Source organism: Eurytemora carolleeae, unplaced genomic scaffold (genome assembly GCF_000591075.1).
Source record: "Eurytemora carolleeae unplaced genomic scaffold, Eaff_2.0 scaffold244, whole genome shotgun sequence".
NCBI classification, from domain to species: Eukaryota; Metazoa; Arthropoda; class Copepoda; order Calanoida; family Temoridae; genus Eurytemora; species Eurytemora carolleeae.
In genome coordinates, this window is record NW_019396165.1 from 262613 (window position 1) to 283449 (window position 20837).

At 33.6% G+C, this 20837-nt stretch overlaps 1 protein-coding gene across 1 annotated transcript; it reads left to right on the forward strand.

The window, feature by feature from the left end:
• The first annotated feature begins 398 nt into the window (after positions 1-398).
• LOC111696936 (protein abrupt) lies at positions 399-18660 on the forward strand. Its single transcript, XM_023466751.1, has 13 exons — positions 399-807; positions 5537-5644; positions 7330-7431; positions 8465-8554; positions 9472-9579; positions 10440-11047; positions 11793-11885; positions 13322-13385; positions 14005-14131; positions 16306-16389; positions 16526-16668; positions 17137-17362; positions 17627-18660. The coding sequence occupies exons 2-12, from the start codon at positions 5558-5560 to the stop codon at positions 17356-17358; spliced, it is 1728 nt and encodes a 575-aa protein (XP_023322519.1). The 5' UTR covers positions 399-807; positions 5537-5557; the 3' UTR covers positions 17359-17362; positions 17627-18660.
• Positions 18661-20837: the final 2177 nt, after the last annotated feature.

Consider the following 20837-nt stretch of genomic DNA (forward strand, 5'->3'; position numbering starts at 1 on the left):
ATATATCTCTTTGAAAGGGGGTTGAGTTTTACATTTTTTTAAATTTAAATATTGTCAGTTTGTATTAGATGAGTATTGTTAATCTGGACTTTTAGAAACAAAGTTTTCTGTAAATTAAAATTTCCACGAGAAAATTAATATAAAGGTAGAAAAAATTCACAAATGTCAGTAGTAAATTTTTTTTTCAAAATATTACAATCTGGAGATGTCTGAGATTCCACTGACGCTCATTTGTTTTCATATCGGTATCTTGAAAATTGTTTAATCTATAGGATCAAAAAAACTATTTTTTGGAATTTTGGTTTAACATTAGTTTTTTGGCAATTTTTTTCAAAGTATGTAACATGAGCTCTGAATTGTAAGCAACTATTTTTTTCGAAGTGTGTAATGTGACTTTTAATCTTTTTGTGTTTCAGAGTTTTAAATGAAACTATAACATTTGCACTGCAGTAAAGAGATCTGAAATTGCATCAGTTACAGAAATAAATGTTAAAAACTCTCATAAACCCTCCCAAAAAACTCTAAAAAAGCTGTTTTCTGTAGGAAAAATTGAGGATTTTCTGGGGATTTCTTAATTATTTATTGAGGATTTTGTGGATAAAAATTTTCCTTTCAGTGGATTTTTGACAATTTAGAGTTGGGCACCCTGTTCAAGCTCTCCACTACACTCTACCATGCATGACATTTGAGCTTTCTGTGAAGTTTCCCGGCCATTGCGTCTTTCAGCTTGTTCAGAATTCTATCATAAGAAGCAACAAACAGTCTAAACCCATTCTCAACCCATGTGAAGAGTTTGACAAATACAGGGTAAGTACTTCAAGCGTAATTTAATGGGAAAAATTGCGTTTTATTGCGTTATAGAGCGGGGGAAGACAGCCGATAATGGCAGCATATACTTGGAGCCGGGACTGGGTGAGGGGGGGGAGGGTTAATACTTTATAGTTTTTAATACAGCACAGTCTTCAGTAGTTGTTCTTCTTTTTGTATTATTATATAGAGTTTCTCGTCTAAGGTGGGATAACGTTTTAGTCGTGCTTTTAAGTAATCGTAAGATGTATTTCTATCTTTTGATATTTAATTTTAAACATGTTAAAGTTGTCGCGTTGTGATTTCTTTCATAGAGTTAACACAGATATTTAGTCAATTAAAAATTCGTAATAAACCGAGTTTAAGAAGTTTTGTACTTTTTAAAGAACTATATACGCATAGTGACTAGTGAGGTTGCTTTCTCCAAAAGGCAGAAATAGCCCGTGTGTTTGCCCAATGCCCAGTTCATATCCAGCCTCCAAACCACGCATCGCAATCATGCTTATTGTACATAGTATAATGTAAATTAAAATCTCTATAACAAAAGTTTAAGTTACCATTTATACTGTGTGAACTGTACGGACTACGGACATTATTGAGAAGCCTCAATAGTGTTTGAGATATTTATTCTTTTCCTAGAACAGGGATAATCGCTTGAACGTGTTGTGACCCTCTTCTTAAATTTTTTTTTAAATTTGTAGGCAGAGTTGTTAAAAATTTTCCAATTCCCCTTCATGCCTTGGATTCTTAGCAAACTAGGCAATCTTCACTACTTAGTGGCACATTAAAGAAATCATCTCACAGCCAATAATTCATTATCTGTGAGATTATTTAGGGTTAAGTAAGTTTAAGACCATTTCTGGGCCGAGCGCTGCGGTTAGAACAGGTTAGGGGGCCGAACGCCGGGGCCAGGACAGGCTATGGGGCCGGGTGCTGCGGCTAGTACAGGCTAGGGGACGAGCGCCGCGGCTAGGACAGGCTAGGGGGCCGGGCGCTGCGGCCACATGACCAATGATATCCATGAGAGATCAATGTCCAAAATTGATAGGAGGGGGGGAGGGAAGGGTGGCCGGGGGGTCCAAAAATCCTACACTAGGAAATTACCCCAAAAAAATAGGAGGTGAAGGGGGCGGGGGTTTTAAAGATCGCTTATTATAGGACGGACCAAATTCTGTAAACCCTTTTTCACATAATTTTTTGAGGATCTCCATAACTCCTCAATTTTAGTTTTTTTAATGACAAATTTCCTAACATGCCAAAAAAGCTCTATAATTTCTCCACTGAACACAGTCACAAATAAACTGAATAAGTTCTGTGTTTGTTGCTGTGCACAAGTTAAAAGAATGCCGCGGAATATTACGAATAGAAATCTGATCGTCTTCTTCTGACATTTATATCGTAAAATTTGACTTTTAAACTGTTTAAAAAGAGTTAAAACAATGCTCAATTTTGTATTATTTACTCTTCTCTCTTTGTAAAGAAGGTTATTTCTCTACTGTGTATAGCTGGGTTTATGTTTATCAGTCGTACTAATCAATTAATCGATAGATATTATTCATCAGAGTTCAGAGAGTTCAGAGTTCAGCTTCAGGCGCAGGTTGAGCAGGTTACAGGTATCTAGTACCAGTACGTAAAGTGAAGTGAAGACGTTAAATCGGTTTAAAACTTTACATTCAAGCACAGTTAGGGAGACATTTCAGATTAAAGTGAAGGGGGGTCTGTCCTAGTAGATAGGAGTCTAAAAATCGTTCGATAGGAAATAACCGAGTATGTTTCATTTTGACAACCATTTAATATATTTGTTTTCTCATTTTTGATTTTTTACATTGCTTTATTATTGATTTTGATGATTATTATATCGTTGATTTTTAATATGAGGTTTGAATTATCATTAATACTAAATCAAAAATAAATAAATGACTTTTCATTAGAGGGTGTCTGGACTCTATAGTTAAGATGTTTTTAATGAATTATCGAGCTGAAAAAAATGGAACTTTATTTAATGTCCGACGATCAATACCTGTATCGTTCCCCTCAAATAAGATTTAATATGTTTTACTTGATTAAAATTCTTAAAGTTCAAGTGTTTGTTGAAATTTGATCCATCAAATAAGAACTTCTCATCAGCGTTTCAGCTAGTTCTGAATATATGTATTTTGTAAACGCTTAAATTTTTCTGCCTCCATATACTGGTTGTCATAATGCTTTCAAATTAATAGTTACAGTTTTATAATTATAGCCATTTATTTTTTAATATTAAGTCGATGCGAAGGTCATCATTTAGTGTTTAAGGTTTATCGCCATGTTTTCAGTAATAGCTCAAAATTTGATCCGTAGCTGCAGAAAACTTATTTGAACAAATTTAAAGCAATGTTACTTAGAACCAAAAAAATAACTTGGCTTTGCGTAGCAAATTAAACTTTTTCCTGGTTCTCTTCCATGAGGGTGATTGGGAACAGGTTTCCGTCAAATCATATCACTTTGTTCTGGTGAGATATTGATGTTTTTTTTTATCAAAATCTGCCCTGCACAGCTGGAGTAACCCTTTATATATTCATCCCATTTTTCTGTTAGTTAATCATTCATCTACTTTTAGTATTTATTACCTTTTTCAATATTAAATTTCACGAGTCTTCTTCAAAAACTCGTGGCAAAATATTCAAAAACGATTAGCGACCTAGTTTTCTCTTTATTTGTGTTTTGATAAACCAGTAGCTCACAACAACTTGCACCAAACAGGCGTCAAGAACCAAACAAAGAAGGTGTATACCATTTCAATTTCTCGAGAGGTTTCAATCAACGCTATCATAACAATTTTCCTTCAAATCATATCTCCTTGTCCTTTTAAGATATCGATGTTGAGACACCCTATTTATTCAAAAAAGTATTTTATGACAATTTAGTACTGATGATCCGAACTTATCGTAGAGAACTAGGACTGGCATAAAAACAGCCCAAAATTACCCACCCAAAAAAACCAGCCCAAAAAACACTTTAAGAGTGGGTTTTAGGGTTTTATTTATTTATTTTTTTAATTTTTCTATTTTTAAGCCTAATTAATACTCTTTTAATGATACATTCTTCAAGAAATGAGGTCTACTATCATTGATATTGATTATTAGGTAGTTTGTATTACACAAACTGACACATATATTCTTAACTCTCACTTTAATCCTTTATTCTTGACTTTTCCATTTTAATCCTAATCCTTTATTCCTCCCCTTTACAGTCTAATCCTTTATTCTGTATCGTTTTGATTTTAAATATATATATATATGATTTGACGGACAACTGTTCCCAATCACCGTCATGGATGAGAACCAGGAACAAGTTTAATTTGCTACGCAAAGCCAAGTTGATGTCTAGTTTTTTTGCTCTGAAGTTATTCCGGTTTTCTGAAGTCATTTAGTTCTTCACGTTGTAATCATAGTTCAGCCATTTAGTTCTTCACGTTGTAGTTATAGTTCAGCCATTTAGTTCTTCACGTTGTAGTCATAGTTCAGCCATTTAGTTCTTCACGTTGTAGTCATAGTCAGCCATTTAGTTCTTCACGTTGTAGTCATAATTCAGCCATTTAGTTCTTCACGTTGTAGTCATAGTTCAGCCATTTAGTTCTTCACGTTGTAGTCATAATTCAGCCATTTAGTTTTTCACATTGTAGTCATAGTTTAGTCATTTAGTTCTTTACGTTGTAGTCATAGTTCAGCCATCTAGTTTTTCACGTTGTAGTCATAGTTCAACCATTTAGTTCTTCACGTTGTAGTCATAGTTCAGCCATTTAGTTCTCCACGTTGTAGTCATAGTCAGCCATTTAGTTCTTCACGTTGTAGCCATAGTTCAGCCATTTAGTTCTTCACGTTGTAGTCATAGTTTAGTCATTTAGTTCTTCACGTTGCAGTCAAAGTTTTTCCTACAATTAGTTTTTCACGTTGTAATTATAGTTTAGTCATTTTGTTCTTCACGTTGTAGTCGTAGTTTTTCTTACAATTAGTTTTTAACATTGTAGTCATAAATTTTCTTACAATTAGTTCTTCACGTTGTAATTATATTTTAGTCATTTAGCTCTTCATGCTGTACTCATTTTTTTACAATTAGTTCTCAACACAGTCGTCATTTATTTATTTTTTAGTTTTACAAACGTTTTGTAGGATAGTTTTTAGTTAATATTTACTTCCTATTTATTAAATTAACAAGATAACGGGAACCAGCATTCCAACATTTATTAAGTCTAAAACAGTTTAATAGTCTTACAAATAATAACTATGTCTATGATGTGCGTTATGTCTAACAGACGAAAAGTGGATTAGTCAAACGGAGTTGGATGCAACCCAAGCTAAGCCCAGTTTAGTCACTTACCACATTTTCAAATCACAATTCAGAGTCTCTAACGAATAAGACGATAATCTTACAGAATTTGTAAAATAATCTATTCTTGAATTGTACTTTATCAGCGAATAAATATTTATTACATGAAGGATTTACAGAAAATGTACAATTAAACAATATGAATTATTAAAACTTACCGAAACTACAGATATGTTTTACCTACACGAGTGTTGTAAAGCAGAAAGAATCTACAATTTACATGATTTGGTTGCGAGCTAATAAATTACAATTGCAAGAAACCTGAACTACAGCTTAATAGTCGTTAGCCCTGCATTAAAGAAATTAAGAGGGGAAATTGGGGCAAAATTACTTTCTCTAAATATAAATATTTTTTTTGTTCTAGGAAGAGTGGGAAGCCTGAAAAATGGCGTCGAATCAAAAATATAGTCTGCGCTGGAATGATTTCAGTGTTAATGTTGCGAGCACATTCCGTGATCTACATTCAAGACAGGTAAATACACATACTTTAATGTTCATACTTAATTTAATGTTCAAAAGAACTCTACTTGCACATTACCGTCAAGCTTTTACTATACGAGTAAACACAATTAAAAACATAGAATTCAAAACAGTCGAAAAATTAAATCGATAAAATGGAAGCATATAAACATGGCCCGCTTATAGATATGATTCTCTCTATCTGAACTGTTCTGAACCAGCGTACATGTAATGTTTTTGGATGGGCTTCACAGCTGATATAGCTAACTGTTAAGTGGGCCCTATATTTTTCAGATTAATTTTTAAATCTTTGCATGGTGTATGATAGAAGGGAAGTTCAGGGTCCAAAACAAAATGGAGAATTAGTAAGTGGTGGGCCCTGGAGGAAGATAAAACGAGATACTAAACTAATATCGTGTCAACATGAGATTGCCTCTGAAGACATTAGTAGCATTAAATGCTCCTTGTTTTGGGATTTCCCAAAGGGGGTCTCGGTCTGCCGTTTTTGTTTCTTAAGAATTGACTGAGATATTGAGAAATTTGTTTAAAATTTAAATTATTAAATAATACCAAAGTTTATAAAATCTTTAGTTTCTCCGACAGTTTCTTTGATACAAAGAAGGAGGCTACATTTTACCAAGTTTAAAAGACTTGTAATTTTCTTTTCTAACACGAAAATCGCAGAAAAAAATTTAATTCCAGGGTTCAATGTCAAATGTACTGCATGACACCCCAGCCCGTAAATTACATCAAAGCTTGTCTATTTTATATCCATGCATATAACAAACAATTTTATTGTGAAAATTAAAATAAAATTTTAGGTATAGGATAATTTTTATACTGATAAAACTATAAGTAAACGCAAATATATTGGTATTTTAGTAAACGATTGAAAAAAATGTTTTTAAGTATAGCAAACATACCTAGAACATATTTTCTGCTATTATATTACTTAAAATTTATTTTTAATTTTAACCCAACTATACAAATTCTTTGGCCCGCCTCAAATCTCATTAAATAAGCAATAATGCGTAATAGCGGTGCTTTATCTCTACCTATAGCTAAAGCACTAATGACGCTGAAAATGCGTAAGTAAACTCCCTCTGGCTTTCTAAATATATATACCTGTATACAGGATTATATATTAATCATGAAATTCAGTAATTAAGAAAGCGATCAAGTGTGTGCAAAAAAAGAAATTTCAATTAATGGTTTTTATGATTTAAGTTTACCCCTGAATAAAACCTGTATTTGAAGAATCCAAACTCCAAAGAAAATCCTTTTATACTTTATTTTTCACGTAACGAAACATCCTATATTTTTCTCTACTCTTTCAATGTACTTACGTTTGTACGTAAAAATGAGGAGGATGGTAAATAAACAACCCTTTACCGTTTTATCTTCATCTATTATTCAGATGTTCAGGGGCGTTTAATGCATTTCTCAACCTACCCGGCCGATTTTCTGTTTTCGATATATTTTTATGCCAATTTCGTGGGAAATATTGGGTAAATGAAGAATAAATTAAATTTTAAATCCTAAGTTTTGTTTTTATATATTTTCCTAAAAGCTTTAAGATTGTTTAATTCTGGAAAAACATATTTGGTAAAAACTGTCTCCCTTCAAGATGATTTTAAAAAATATGATTTTTTCCACTAAATATTTGACTCAATTCAATTTAGAGAAAATTTTGTTCAGGATTTTGTTGACGTAACTCTAGCTTGTGCCGACGGTTCAACCTTAGACGCCCACAAGGTTATATTGTCCTCTGTCTCAACATACTTCAGAGATATTCTAAAGGTAGGTTGATGTTGTTTTAGCTTCATCCTGGGTCAGGATCTTCGAGTTCTTCCAGTCCAAGGAAATTAGAGGCTTCTATAGGGTGGGTCCATAGGCTGGTAGTGGGAAGGCTGTTTGGATTTGCATGGCAATTAAAAAGGTGGTTTGTATCGTTAGGTTATGTGGTTTGACATTTGGGGCATTTATTTTCAATTTTTATCATCTAATCGGTTGAGGTAGGAATTAAGGAGTCTTGAGAATCCACTCTGAGTTGATCTCACTTGGTGGCGAGAATTGATCCATCTTGTTCTGAAATTCATATCCAAATCCAATATTTGCAAGTTTTTAGTAATCTGACGTTTCTCTTGGCCTAGCCTAGGATGCACAATGCACATTTATCCCTAAGTAACAGTAATCGAGTTGAACCATAAATATAAAACTATATTTTATGTATTCACTACTGTCTGGGGTTTACTTGTTTCCGCCAGTTAAAGCATTTATCAGACCAACTAGTTGTTTGTTTCTAGTCGACTGTTTTGAATCCACTGCAGATAATAATATTAGTGTAGAAAACAAGAGACAGGATTCGGATTTATTTTTTTACTTAACGCTTGTTGTACATTCATGTAGGATAACATTTAAAATCGTTTTATTTAAATCTTGGTCTTGCTAGCATTATTTCATATTTTTGACAGAACTAAATAATACTAAATACCAGACCTAAAGAGAGATTTATGTTTATGTATCTTCAGAATTTGTTTTGTAACACAATTAACATTATTAAATCATAATGATTAGACAAATGGTAGAAGCATTGGATAGTTAAAAAGGGCAATTTTTCTTGTTTATGGGTAAGGACGGAAACGAAACAATGCAATTGGACGCATTCGAAGTTCTATACAAATTTNGTGAGGGGGGTGGCAGATTTATTTCGGAACAAAAAAATCAGATTAGCACGGTGACGAAGAGAATATTACTGAAGAAAGATTTATAAATAAGCTTAGAGATCGAGATAATTGATAATTAATATATTTGACAATATCCTTATTTCCAGAATGCGCCGTGTAAGCATCCCATTATCATTCTTAAAGATACCTGTAGGGAGGAAGCAAGTGCAATGCTGGAGTTTGCTTACACTGGAGAGGTAACATTTTTTATATAACATTTTTACAGTTTTATTAATGATTAACTAGATTTGTTGGCAAGGTTTTGAACGGGAAAAGGTTTATTACGGTTAACACTGACTAAGGTCAGAAACGAGCCAAACGTTTTCTCCGTTTTTCCCATTACTCTGAACCCTAGCCAAACTTTTGCTAATGAATTTCAATCCTATAAACTCTGAACTAGAATTTTTACTCGCCAGTTCATATCGGACAGAGATTTAATATTTCCCTCCTACATCTGCTTCAGAGTCTGGTTGTATATGTGTTTCACGGCGGAACGTGAATTTACGACCACTATTATACTCCCAAAGTGGAGATCATGAATGTTTTCTGATACATAAAGATGAAAACTTTCCTCTAACAAATTTGCAAAGGAATTGATTACTAATCTGACATTTTAAGTACGAAAAACACAGCAGAATCGTTAAGTTTTTCTTATACGTCTTTGATATTTTTAACGAGCTAATTTGAATCAGTGTTTTTTAGTAAAGAACAGAGTATAATAAATAGGTCCTTTTCCTTCAATATAAAGAATCTACAAATTAATTAATTCAGCTTTCGAGAATTGCTAACTTTTTTCCTCAATAAGTCTTTAATCAACATCTGTACAAATTAGAACGTGACATGTGATCTTGATAGCAGGGGTAAATATGTTAAATCATCTTAACCCAAATGTTCAACACCAAGTAATTTGAAATAAATTAACTCGACATTCTTGGTCCTCCTTGGAAGATTCTTGTTTAACTAACCTCGCATTTAAATGATCTTTCAGTGCTCACACCCAAAGATTTTAATTGCTGCTTGCAGAACGGGTGGAAATATTCAAATTCATAAATTATATTTATATAAATTAAATTTCAACTGAAGTTAAAATATTGTACTAATAGACTTGATTAAGGTGAATGTCGGTCAAGATCTATTGCCTAGTCTACTCCATACAGCGAAGTGCTTTAAGATTAAAGGTTTAGACAACGTTCAAACCCCTCCTGGGCTCTTAGATCTTAATGTAAGTATTCATACTGACAGCAAATATATTTTACTAGGACTTCATACTGACAGCAACGCATATTTTTACCTTGCGGGCCCCTTCTCTGATAAAAGGTTTAGCTGTTAAGCGATGCTCTCCAAGCTGCCAATTTTCTTTGTAAATGGAATTTTCGGCTTTTTCAGAGCTGGGAACTCTTTTATTGTGGATATTGAGATCTACGCTTAATAATGCGTTTTTTTTTAATCTGAAGATTAATTTAATCTTATTCGGTATCCCGCATGGTAATCGTATTCAGTCAGGGGCTGAAGTGGTGGAATAATTAAAATTAAGTATTCAAAAATATTTTCTTGTATTGCGCATGCGCCTTTGGAGGTGAATGATCAATTGCAATTAATGAAGTTAACATTGATTTACTGTCAAAAAGTCGCATTTTTCACAAAAAGCGCGCGCACGCGCACACTTTTGCTCAGATTCCTTAAAAACCAAAAAATGCATGTAATATACATAATTCTGAGTTTGCAAGCAAAAAATCAGCCTCCTACGACAATTCTAAGTTATGTTTAAACAATGTTTAAACTTTCCGGAGAGTAATACGTTTCATGCCCCCCCCCCCTTGATATATTTTATAACTTAAAGAAGAAAAAAATTCCTTAATCAAGATTACGTCTGCCAATACCATAATTAGATAAAGAGAATTTTTCAGAGTAAAGTTTCCCATTTTGACGGCATGATGCTACATATTAAACTAGACTAAGAGAGAGAAGTCACTGCAAAATTTAAAAATCTTTATTTAAGAGCATTTCCTAAAACACAGAAATCAAATAGAATATTCCTGAACTTTAATTTTTTATATTTTTTATTTTTTATTTTTTATTTAGACAAGTCACTCCAATGATCACGAGTCTGAACACTGGGGAGGAAGTCGACCTCCTACTCGGCCACACACTCCTTCTACTCGCCCTCACACTCCTCAGACTAGATCACACACTCCTTCTACTCGGCCACACACGCCACAATCCCATCCGCACTCTCCCAATTCCGTCCATTCCTCCCAGGATAGACATGCCCCAGATCAAACACAGGACGTTAAACCATTCCTTGACTATAATTCCGACATTAAACCATTTAGCGACCATTTTTTAGTCGGAGGCCCGGGGTCTGCCCGGGCACCAGGCAGCCTACCCTCAACCCGACCCTCAACACCCAGCAGACCATCTTCTCCAACACACAGTTCCAGAACCCCGCCGCACAAACGATGGAAACGATCTTTCGACATGTCCCGAGGTGATGAGTGCGACGAAAGTGGATTGACACAGAATTCTAACGACTTTGGAGAACCCGAGGCTAAAAGATTTTGTGACGCCAAGAGGTTCAGCACCGATAGCGAGAGACAATTTATGGAAGCGGATTCGAATACGCGTCGATTTGCGGAGCCGAGACCGATACCCCACAGCATGCCAGCCAGTCCCACTATGCTTGATCATAGGTAATTAATTGAAATTAGTCGGCCATGGATATAAAGAAATTATTGGCGATATAAAAAAAACAAATTAATAGCACGCAAAACGGTAAGTCCTTAGGTGCTCCTACCAAAAATGTTATATTTTAAATGGACAATATTTTAATTTTTAACAATTCTTGTATGAAAAGAAAGATTGTTAAACATTTAAATTACCACCCGATGCAGTCTAAACTTGACACTTTGTGTAAACTGAACCCAGACTAGATTGTTATATTAAGGTTGTTTTAAAATATATCTCCTTTTTTTTGTAGAAAAAAAATTAATCACCCCTCTGATTGAAAGTCTTGTATAATGCAAGAAGATGAGTAAATCCTCCGAGCTAAGATTGATTTTAACTCCCGGATAAAGAGTACGGAGGCTGGAGCTTCTGTTTTTAAATATCGATCCATTACAAAAATAATTTTCCCTCGAATTTTTCCCTTTCATGAGATTTCTGGAATAGTTTGCGATACCGACAGGACGATATCCTTTATAGAGTTAGGAAGACGAAATTTCTCATCGAGCTCATTTTACATCCCTTGAATTTCTTTTGTCTTCCCCGTTTTGAGTTGAATGTAACTATTAACGATTTTTTATGATAACGACTTATTTGCAAAGATGTAAAAATAAATGCAGAGAGTGGAAAAGGATAACTCGTTAACAAATAAATTGAATCAATAAACAATATTATGTTATGAAATCAGGTTTTAAATCATTCTGACCTGTTCAGGAACTTCAGTTCTCTCGGTCTCTTGCGGCATCTTGCCAGATTAGAAGAACCAAGGGAAGCTCATGAAAACAGCAGAATTGATCATAATAACAGGTAACTGTCTGTTGGATTTCTGTAAAGCCGTCCAACCGGCCAAACAGTTCAATCCAAGGAAGAAACACCCGGAACCCCTTAAACTAAATTAATTTTTTGTTTTTTTCCCCACAAAATTGAAGCATCGATTTGAGATACCTTGTGTATTTTCCTTGGTTGAGGCTAGTATATCAGAGTCCCCTTAGTGTTTATTGCCGTGCTTAGGATCCATTTAATTTTTGGAAAAAAAAATAATCCGGATCCAGGTCATTTCTCAAAGATTTACTGCATTTAAAAAAAATCAAATTTTTTGTTTTATTTTTTCGCTTATTTTTCTCCTAAAACTTGATGAACCATTCAGAAGTCAGCATTTTTTTCAAAAGTTCAGTTTTGGATTTTAGGAGTAATTAAGTTTTTTTTTGCAGTTTTTCGTTGATATTTACTCCTTGGATCCGGATCCAGGAAGCCAAAATCTTGCGGATCAAACGTATCCGGATCCTAAGCACTGGTTTATTGCAAAACTAGAATCTTAACATTTCATACGTGTAAATAAATTAGGCGACAGGTGAACATATTGTTCCCTCGCCCCTTCAGAAATATTTTTCTCCAGTAAGTAAGAAAACAAGATATTCACAAGTTCACTAAATATAATATATTAGCTTGAGTACCCTTGCGTTGCCCATGTATATATTATTATTATTGGTCAATGTTAATCCCGCAGTTTACTTTTGCTTGGTTTTAATATTAATATTGCGTAGTCTTTATCAAAACAATTTTTTTCTCAGGAAATTCTTACACATGGAGTTTTTCCAATATTTTGGAATATTGTTTTAATTTTTTCAATTTTCATATGGTACCACAAAAAAAATCCGTGAACTTAATCCTTCTTAATTCTTCTCAAAATCAAATGTGAAGAAAAGAAAAAATGTGTTAATGTATAATTTCTATTTAATCCTAATATTTCATAAAAGTAGACTCATGGAAATGGAGAAAAGTCGTAAAATAGTATCAGGAAAATTCACAATTTAGTTCTAGTGTATACCTGTCCACGCAGGGCTATCAATAAATAGATCTAAGAATTAGAGCGGTAATAATGTCACTAAAAGAATAGAGGATATTTTAATTAATGTGTTAACTGTGTTGTTTTTATGTTAAAGTGAATAATAAATCGGATCTATTTCAGTAAAATGTTGGGATTCTTATCAATACATCTCTCAATTGGCCAGACCGATTCTAATGAAATTCTAGGATTGGATAGCAATCATATCACACTTTTCGTGGATTTTTTTGGTGGTACCTGTGAGTTTCAAACAGATACAGACAATATTCCAAAATATTGCAAAATACCAAAAATATAAATTTTATGGAAAAAAAATAAGTTCTGAAGAAGACCACGCTAATCACAATTTTTTTGTATATAACCGAAAAGCTTTATTATATAGTTTAATAATATCTAGGTTGGAGGAGTCGATTGAGCAGGATGCTCTTGATTACCGGTTTCAAGTTGCAAATCAAACCGAGGTAAGGAGACCTAACTCCAAGCCAAAAGCGTTTAGATTTAAAATTTGGTGTCTTAAAATTTTCTGTAATTTTTACTACATTTGTCAACAATAAAAAAAGAATGTGGGGTTTGAAGATTTTTTTCTCTGTAGATTTTTATTAATAAAATTATTTTTGTCTAAATCATGAAGCTGAACAGATTTCATTTTGGGGACCGACTGTAGTTTTGACAGGGGATAAACATTAAAATATTGTTTTTTTACTGAAGATAGACCTAATGGTAGAAGATATGACACGAGGAAATTTTGTTATTTGTTTGTACTCTGCGTACACTTGTATATGACGTCATAGGCCACGCTTGATTTTGAAATAAACAATCTGAATCAACATTTAAACAAAACTAATAATGTAAAGAAAAAATTCTTTGTCTATACATTTTTTTATGCTGTATAATCAAGCCAAATACTAAAATTGGGATTTTGTTGCGCATCTCATTTGTTTGAAAAATATCAAATATTTTAATTAACTTTTTTCAGATTTTATTAGTATAATTTTTCGTAAGGTGAATAGATCCAAAGAATATCATTGCTGAATTGCTAATAGCAAAAAAAACCTTTCAAATTAATGATATTTGTTTTAGGTCGAGCTTGAGAAGGAGAAGGCTCGGCACGAAAGGTTGGCCTTTAGACCTGAATCCGCTCCAACAGTTTTAGACATGTCCCCGGACACAGGCAGCAGACACAGTATTGACGGTATTCATAAACAAGGTAGAGTTAACAAGGACAGTTGATCCTGTGTTCTCTCCCGAGATGATTTTTATGATTTAGGGGGGGGGGGGGGGGAATTAAAAATTAGGCATCAAAGGCAAGTTTTTTTCTCCTTTTGGTACTTTTTTTTGGGAAAAATGTAATTTTAAGGGGGGAGGGGGATAGTTTTGCAAGAAAATATACACCCCTGGTTAACTATCTATTTATTTTGACCAATGCAGAACTGGACACTTAAGTACTTATTTTGTGTTTTCTCTAATTTCTGTTTCCGTTCGGATTTCGTCAAGAAAATATATTTTATATTTAATTCTCCAAGTTGTAAAGTGATTCTCACAATGTTAGAAAGTTAGACCAAATTCTATAGTAAACTTTTTCGAGAGACTCGCCTTGATATAGATATGCTAAAGATGAAATGAATCCTTAGCACTGCTTTAGTGAGTGACCACAGGCCTGAGATTGACTTTTCCTTATTTTTTCTAGTTTCACACATTTTCTCCGACTTTCCTTTTCTGAAAGTGTGAGGGGTAGCCGGCTTATAGCCCGGCGTAATCCTAGCGTATCTGACCGGCTAAACCTGGTCACTCGGACGCATACAGAGTACAAACACATCACAGAGACACGTACTTCTTGGAGGAGGAAATTAAAGAGTATATTTAAGACCGGGCACACTCTTATTAACACGACATGTATGTTGTCTTGGATTTTATGAATAATAGAGGGTACATAGCAAGGAATGTTGCCAAACTTGAAAGAAGTATTTATTTATTCGTTGTGTCCTGTCCTGTTAATTAATCTAAGCAAACAAAAAATACAAAATTTTAATGAATCAAACTCGTTTGGTCCCGTTCTCTTAGAAAATACTGTTAAAAACTTTACAACCATCCAAAAAATACAAAATTTTAATGAATCAAGCTCGTTGGATCCCGTTCTCTCAGAAAATACTGTTAAAAACTTTACAACCATCCAAAAAATACAAAATTTTAATGAATCAAGCTCGTTGGGTCCCGTTCTCTCAGAAAATACTGTTAAAAACTTTACAACCATCCAAAAAATACAAAATTTTAATGAATCAAGCTCGTTGGAGAAAATACTGTTAAAAACTTTACAACCATCCAAAAAATACAAAATTTTAATGAATAAAGCTCGTTGGATCCCGTTCTCTCAGAAAATACTGTTAAAAACTTTACAACTTAAAAAAAATTGCGGTCACATGCTTATTACTAAATTATTTTAAGGAAGCATAAAATGCTGTTATTAGAGCTTCAAGTGTCCTAATCAGTATCCTTCTTGAACGAAATCTTAGTTACGAGTTGCGAAATGGCCACGCATTCTATTTTTGAGATAATCTGACAGACAACTGAAATGACATGGTTGATTTTTTTCCGGATATTTTATACCCACACCTCGTTCAATAAACAAGCTTTCACCTGTTCATAATCAAACCTAAGGCTTGTGTGCTCTGAAGGGTATTTCACTTGAAGTTTGTCTGTATTAGGAGATCCGAGGTTCGGGTTAGAATCCCTCTTAATACTAATTTAACTTCAAGATGAACTACATAGGCTTATTATCCTTTCTTATTTTTATTTTTCCCTTACTCAATGTTGTCACAAGATTATAAGATATCTATATAAACGTGTTTAAGAGGGACGCTTCTGATAAAATTAATTAAATATCTTTAAAGTTTTACTGTATCTGTATCTGTGCGAGGTTTTAGGGTCGGCCTAGTCGGTTAGTAACAGCTCTGTAAATGTAGTCGTCAAGAAGTCTAGGTTGTGCTATCTATGCAGTGATATAACTCATCATTGTTGTCAACCCGGAATCCAATCCTCCCCAATCCGCCTCTCCTTATCTTAAACATAATAAATAAATGTGTTCAAACATGTAATTCAATTATTCTTCCCGATTCAATAATCTCCTTTTAAATTTAGGCGTTTAATGACCCTGAAGCTAAGAGGGATTTCGTTTACTAATTTTTCATTTCAACATATATACTTATTTTTTTCTAGAAGCATTTATTTGCAGTTAACTTTAAACTTGACTTAAAATTAAATGTTGACTTATCTGTCTACAAGGAAAACTTATCTTAAGTCATTGAAACAAATTTAATCTTTTATTCCGTTATTAACAGCACTTCTTCCTGTTGGCGTCAAACTGTAACTAAACGTTAATTGTAGAGCACGACGAGAGATTGGTACATTTCCGGAACATAGTGGTTGGGAACATACAACCAGTATCATCCCTCTCAGATAATTTATCAGGTAGTTAACATTACGTAGATGAAAAAATATATGTATTTTGTAGTTATGTAGTAATGTATTATTTCATATTGTTTAACGTCGTATAAATACGAAATCTATTGCTTACCCGTACATTAATCAATGTTGTGTATTGTAGACTGTTTAAACAAGAGCATGATGGGAGGAGGCTCAGGAAGATATAGTTGTGACGAGTGTGGTAAACTTTTCAGGCATCCAGGCAGTCTTCAACACCACAGGCATATTCACAGGGGCACTCATAGATGCCCTTCATGTGGAAAGGTGAAATAAAACATAATTCAAAAAATTTAGGGCGATGACCTAAAAACATTGGGGATTGGAAAATGTTAACCAAGAAATTTTACTTTTTTAAGATATAAAATTCTGGAAAACATACTCCTGATATTTAAAGTTAATAAGTAAAGACTATAGATAGATACTGCCTGTTTTAATGCCAGGTTCACAACGCGTCGGTACCCTTAAAACATATCTGATTGATAATGTGGAAGATATTGTCGTTTTTCTAGGTTTAAAAGTGTTTAAATCTGATAATTGAATTTTACATGTTTCAGAAGAAACTGTATGGAAACCTTCACTGATAATTACCAGTTTACCAAATTATATATATTCTTTGATATAATAAAACTTGATCAAACAAAGCTTTTAAGGACACCATTGTGAATCGAGCAGTGCCATCTCTGCTCGGAGGGTCACTTGAAATCACACTTAACAGTCTGTTTTTTGTTTCAGGCTTTTTCTCGGCGCTGGGATATGGAGCGCCATCTTAACAAATCTAAATATGGTTGCCCAGCAAACAGATTCTCTAGCCCAGGGAGCCAGGAACCTGAAAGTCCCAATGAACATTCTCTTCTACCTAGCCCCTCCCACCACTCTATGATAAATAATAGTTCTAGCCAGCACTCTCTTCTAGCTATCCTACCACACTCACACCAGCAACTCAACACAAACTAATTAGGTAAATTATACTATCAACAGACTATTTGTCTTAAACCCTTTTTTATATTCTTTTCATTTTGGAAACCTGATTGTGTAAACCTATGACATAATTTGAATTTTGAGGTAACGTACTTCTACGAAAAAGAAACATATTTAGATAAGTAAGAACTTTTGATCAGGGGTGTACTGTATATTTTCTTTTAATATCAAACTCGCATTTTGACTTTTGAGGTTAATTCTCAATTATAAATCCATGCTTTTGACTCTGAATTATTTTTTTTAGGCAGTAATGATCAGATAAGAACATTGCACCACCCCAGTTTTCTTTATCCAGCATTAAGAATATATTGTGTGGCATTTTTCAAGAAAATGATAGTGAACAGCACTTCTTGGAGGCTGATATAGCTCTAAAATGCTAGTTTGTTCTAGACCTAGAAAACTAAGACCAGTGACACTGGATGTTGATCCTGTTTCTTTTCTATCTTATTTGTCAGGAGTAAATTCATTGGAGAGAACTTTTTTCTTTTGTAGCTGCTGTGATTTTACACGGCTCCCTGATATATATCTAGTGAAGTTAACTTCACTTTGTAACCATTACTTTATATTCAATTTACGCAGGCATTAGATAAAAATGTTATAGACTATTGTTTCAATTTAGAATTTTCAATTGTTTCCGAATGTTACCTCTAAAAAATTTATGTATAATAGACCTTAAAACTGTGTAATCGTTTGTAAATCGTAGGTCGAATATAATCTATTAGAAGTTGAAAAAAAAAACACAATTTTGTCTTTCTTAATGTATTCTCAGACCATGGTTGAATACTACCCAGGTTTTCGGTTATTCTATGTTAGAGGCATTACCCTTAATATTTATCTGATAGTTTTTCACAAAAATTGTAAATTCTAAGATAAAACCGTAGGTATTGACGGTTTAGGACGGTGTGAACCTTCATATTCGTTATATCTGGGCTTAATTGTATTCTTCTTATAATCAGTATTCAAATATGTAAATATCTTAAAATTATAAAGATCAATTTTATAACTGGTGAAAATACGAGACCTGGGCCAGCCTGTAAGATCTTGTGTTAAAACTAAAAGTATAACCAATTTGCGTATTTTTCTAATAGATTTTCTGCATTCAGTTTTTGTTTTGAATATAATTGAATATTTATTTGTCGTTGTTTTGCAAACTTAGATGTCCCCCCCCCCCCTTCTAAGCATATTAACATATTTTATTGAGAATCAGTTTTTAAAACTAGTGATAATCTAGTATGTTTGTTTTTTTGTGCTGTCTTCAATAAATACCTTCTAAACTTTTTGGTAAATTTGATTAGTTGCACGTATGATTCTGATCCACTTACCTTTGTTAACTGGAGCCATTAATAAGTTTAATCATAGAGCTTGGTAATATAAAAGCGTAGGCATTAGGATCTCTACGCAAAACCAGACGCTTTATTTGGTTAATTAAGAAGCCACAGAATGTGGTCTTCTCTATAATTTTAAAAGATGTTAGGCATACATCTCGGCAAGAACTTGTTTTCTTACGTAATTAATTTCCGACCTCTTTTAGCACCTACATAGCGTCCCATATCATATTAGATTATCTCCAATCTTTAACACCAAAATAAACCCTTAATACTCGAAAAACTTATCATTTTCCGCAAGAAAATTCTTATATAAGCCTTATGTTATTTTTCAAAATGATTCATTCTAATGAAATTTTCTAATTAGTCCCGAAAATCGTAATTTAGACCCGTTCTCGGTCTAATATGATGTGGGACACCCTGTACATATGAAAAATTTGTTAGATAATTTGTTTTAATGTTGATTGCTTGAATTCAAAACCAATACTGCAGCTGATAACGTAATGTACAAGTGTACGGAGTGTACGTTCACACTTCGGATAAATTCCTAATGCCATATCTTCTATTGGATGAATTGGACTTTGAGTTAAATTAGTTTAGTAACCAACAAAGAATCCGACATTAATGACTACAAGGAATTAAAATTATAACTATGTGTCTTCTGAGCCCACAAAGTTTATAAATGGTACAGGGTGTCCCACGAAACATGACAGTATGCAGGACGACTTGAATGTCGTCTTGATTTTTGATATAATTTGCTGCGTTTATTTGTCAATCTAATTTTAGAAGTAAATTTCTAGAGATAATAATCACAAAATTTCCCTTGTCCTGCCATTTCCAAAATGTGGTCTGCCTTTTTTGTGCTTTCAATATTGCTCGAGATATGAAGAATTTCGTTCAGATTTCGACAATTTTGCTTTTATTTAACAAAATTGAAATCTGAACCAAACTCTTTATATCTCCGGTAATATTGAAAGCACAAAAAACGCAGACCACTTTTTGGAAATGCCAGGGCTAGGAGAATTATGTCATAATTGTTTCCAGAATCATACATGTTAAAGTAGATAGAAGACTAAATGTCACAAATAAATTCAAATACCAAAGACGACTTTCAAGTCGTCTTCCTATTGTCATGTTTCGTGGGACACCCTGTATGTTAAAGTGATTTGACAAGAAAGAATTATGTTAAAGATGAGTTTAAGGAGAAAGGTTTCGTTAATTCCGTTCAGACGTCTCTGAAGTCTCATCCTTTGTGGGTAACCTTTAACCAACACGTTCAGGGAGTGTAGAAACATTTGTTTATACAGAAACTTAATGAACCATTCAGAGATAAAGAAGTTTTTATTAATAATTAGTTTACAATTGATATTTGTGTGTGAGCAACAAATTTTTATAGTTGATCCCTCGTGGATCCGTATACGTACTTGTAATGTATAGTTGATCCCTCGCGGATCCGTATACGTACTTTCGTGGATCCGTATACGTACTTGTAATGTATAGTTGATCCCTCGTGGATCCGTATACGTACTTTTAATGTATAGTTGATCCCTCGTGGATCCGTAAACGTACTTGTAATGTATAGTTGATCCCTCGTGGATCCGTATACGTACTTGTAATGTATAGTTGATCCCTCGTGGATCCGTATACGTACTTGTAATGTATAGTTTGACTGAAAAGTTAATACATGGAATTTTTTTACAAAACACGCATGAATTCTTAGATACTTAGTTGCCAACAGCATTGAAGCTAGATATGTTGTATATATATTTAGTATTTACTGACCCAAAAGTTAATATATGCAAAGATTAAAACTTTAAAAAATGCAATTACCCAAAACTGAAATAATCAAATCACATCTGTCAACTGACCCATATTTATCAAAGTCTTAACTGTTTTCAGGTTGCTAAATGGCCAATTATCAGAAGTAACAGACAACAATAGCAATTATATTGTTCTTCTCTGGAAAGGCTCCTCAGACCCAAGTTGACCCCTGTATTAGTAGGCAAAAAGATTCCACGGGAGCTTCTGAAGATGTATTCTGTAAAGATTCCGATGCCCTGCAGCAAACCCCACGTTGTTCAATCTCCTCAGTCTGTAGGAGCCATCCATTACAAATTATAAGTTTTTTTC

What these genes read in the sequence shown, in the direction of transcription:
- LOC111696936 (XM_023466751.1), top strand. Translation starts at nt 5,558, where the DNA reads ATGGCGTCGAATCAAAAATATAGTCTGCGCTGGAATGATTTCAGTGTT. An exon ending in AAGTTGCAAATCAAACCGAG is followed by an intron (nt 13,386 to 14,004) that starts GTAAGGAGACCT and finishes TATTTGTTTTAG; the next exon opens with GTCGAGCTTGAGAAGGAGAA. An exon ending in GATGCCCTTCATGTGGAAAG is followed by an intron (nt 16,669 to 17,136) that starts GTGAAATAAAAC and finishes TTTTTGTTTCAG; the next exon opens with GCTTTTTCTCGGCGCTGGGA.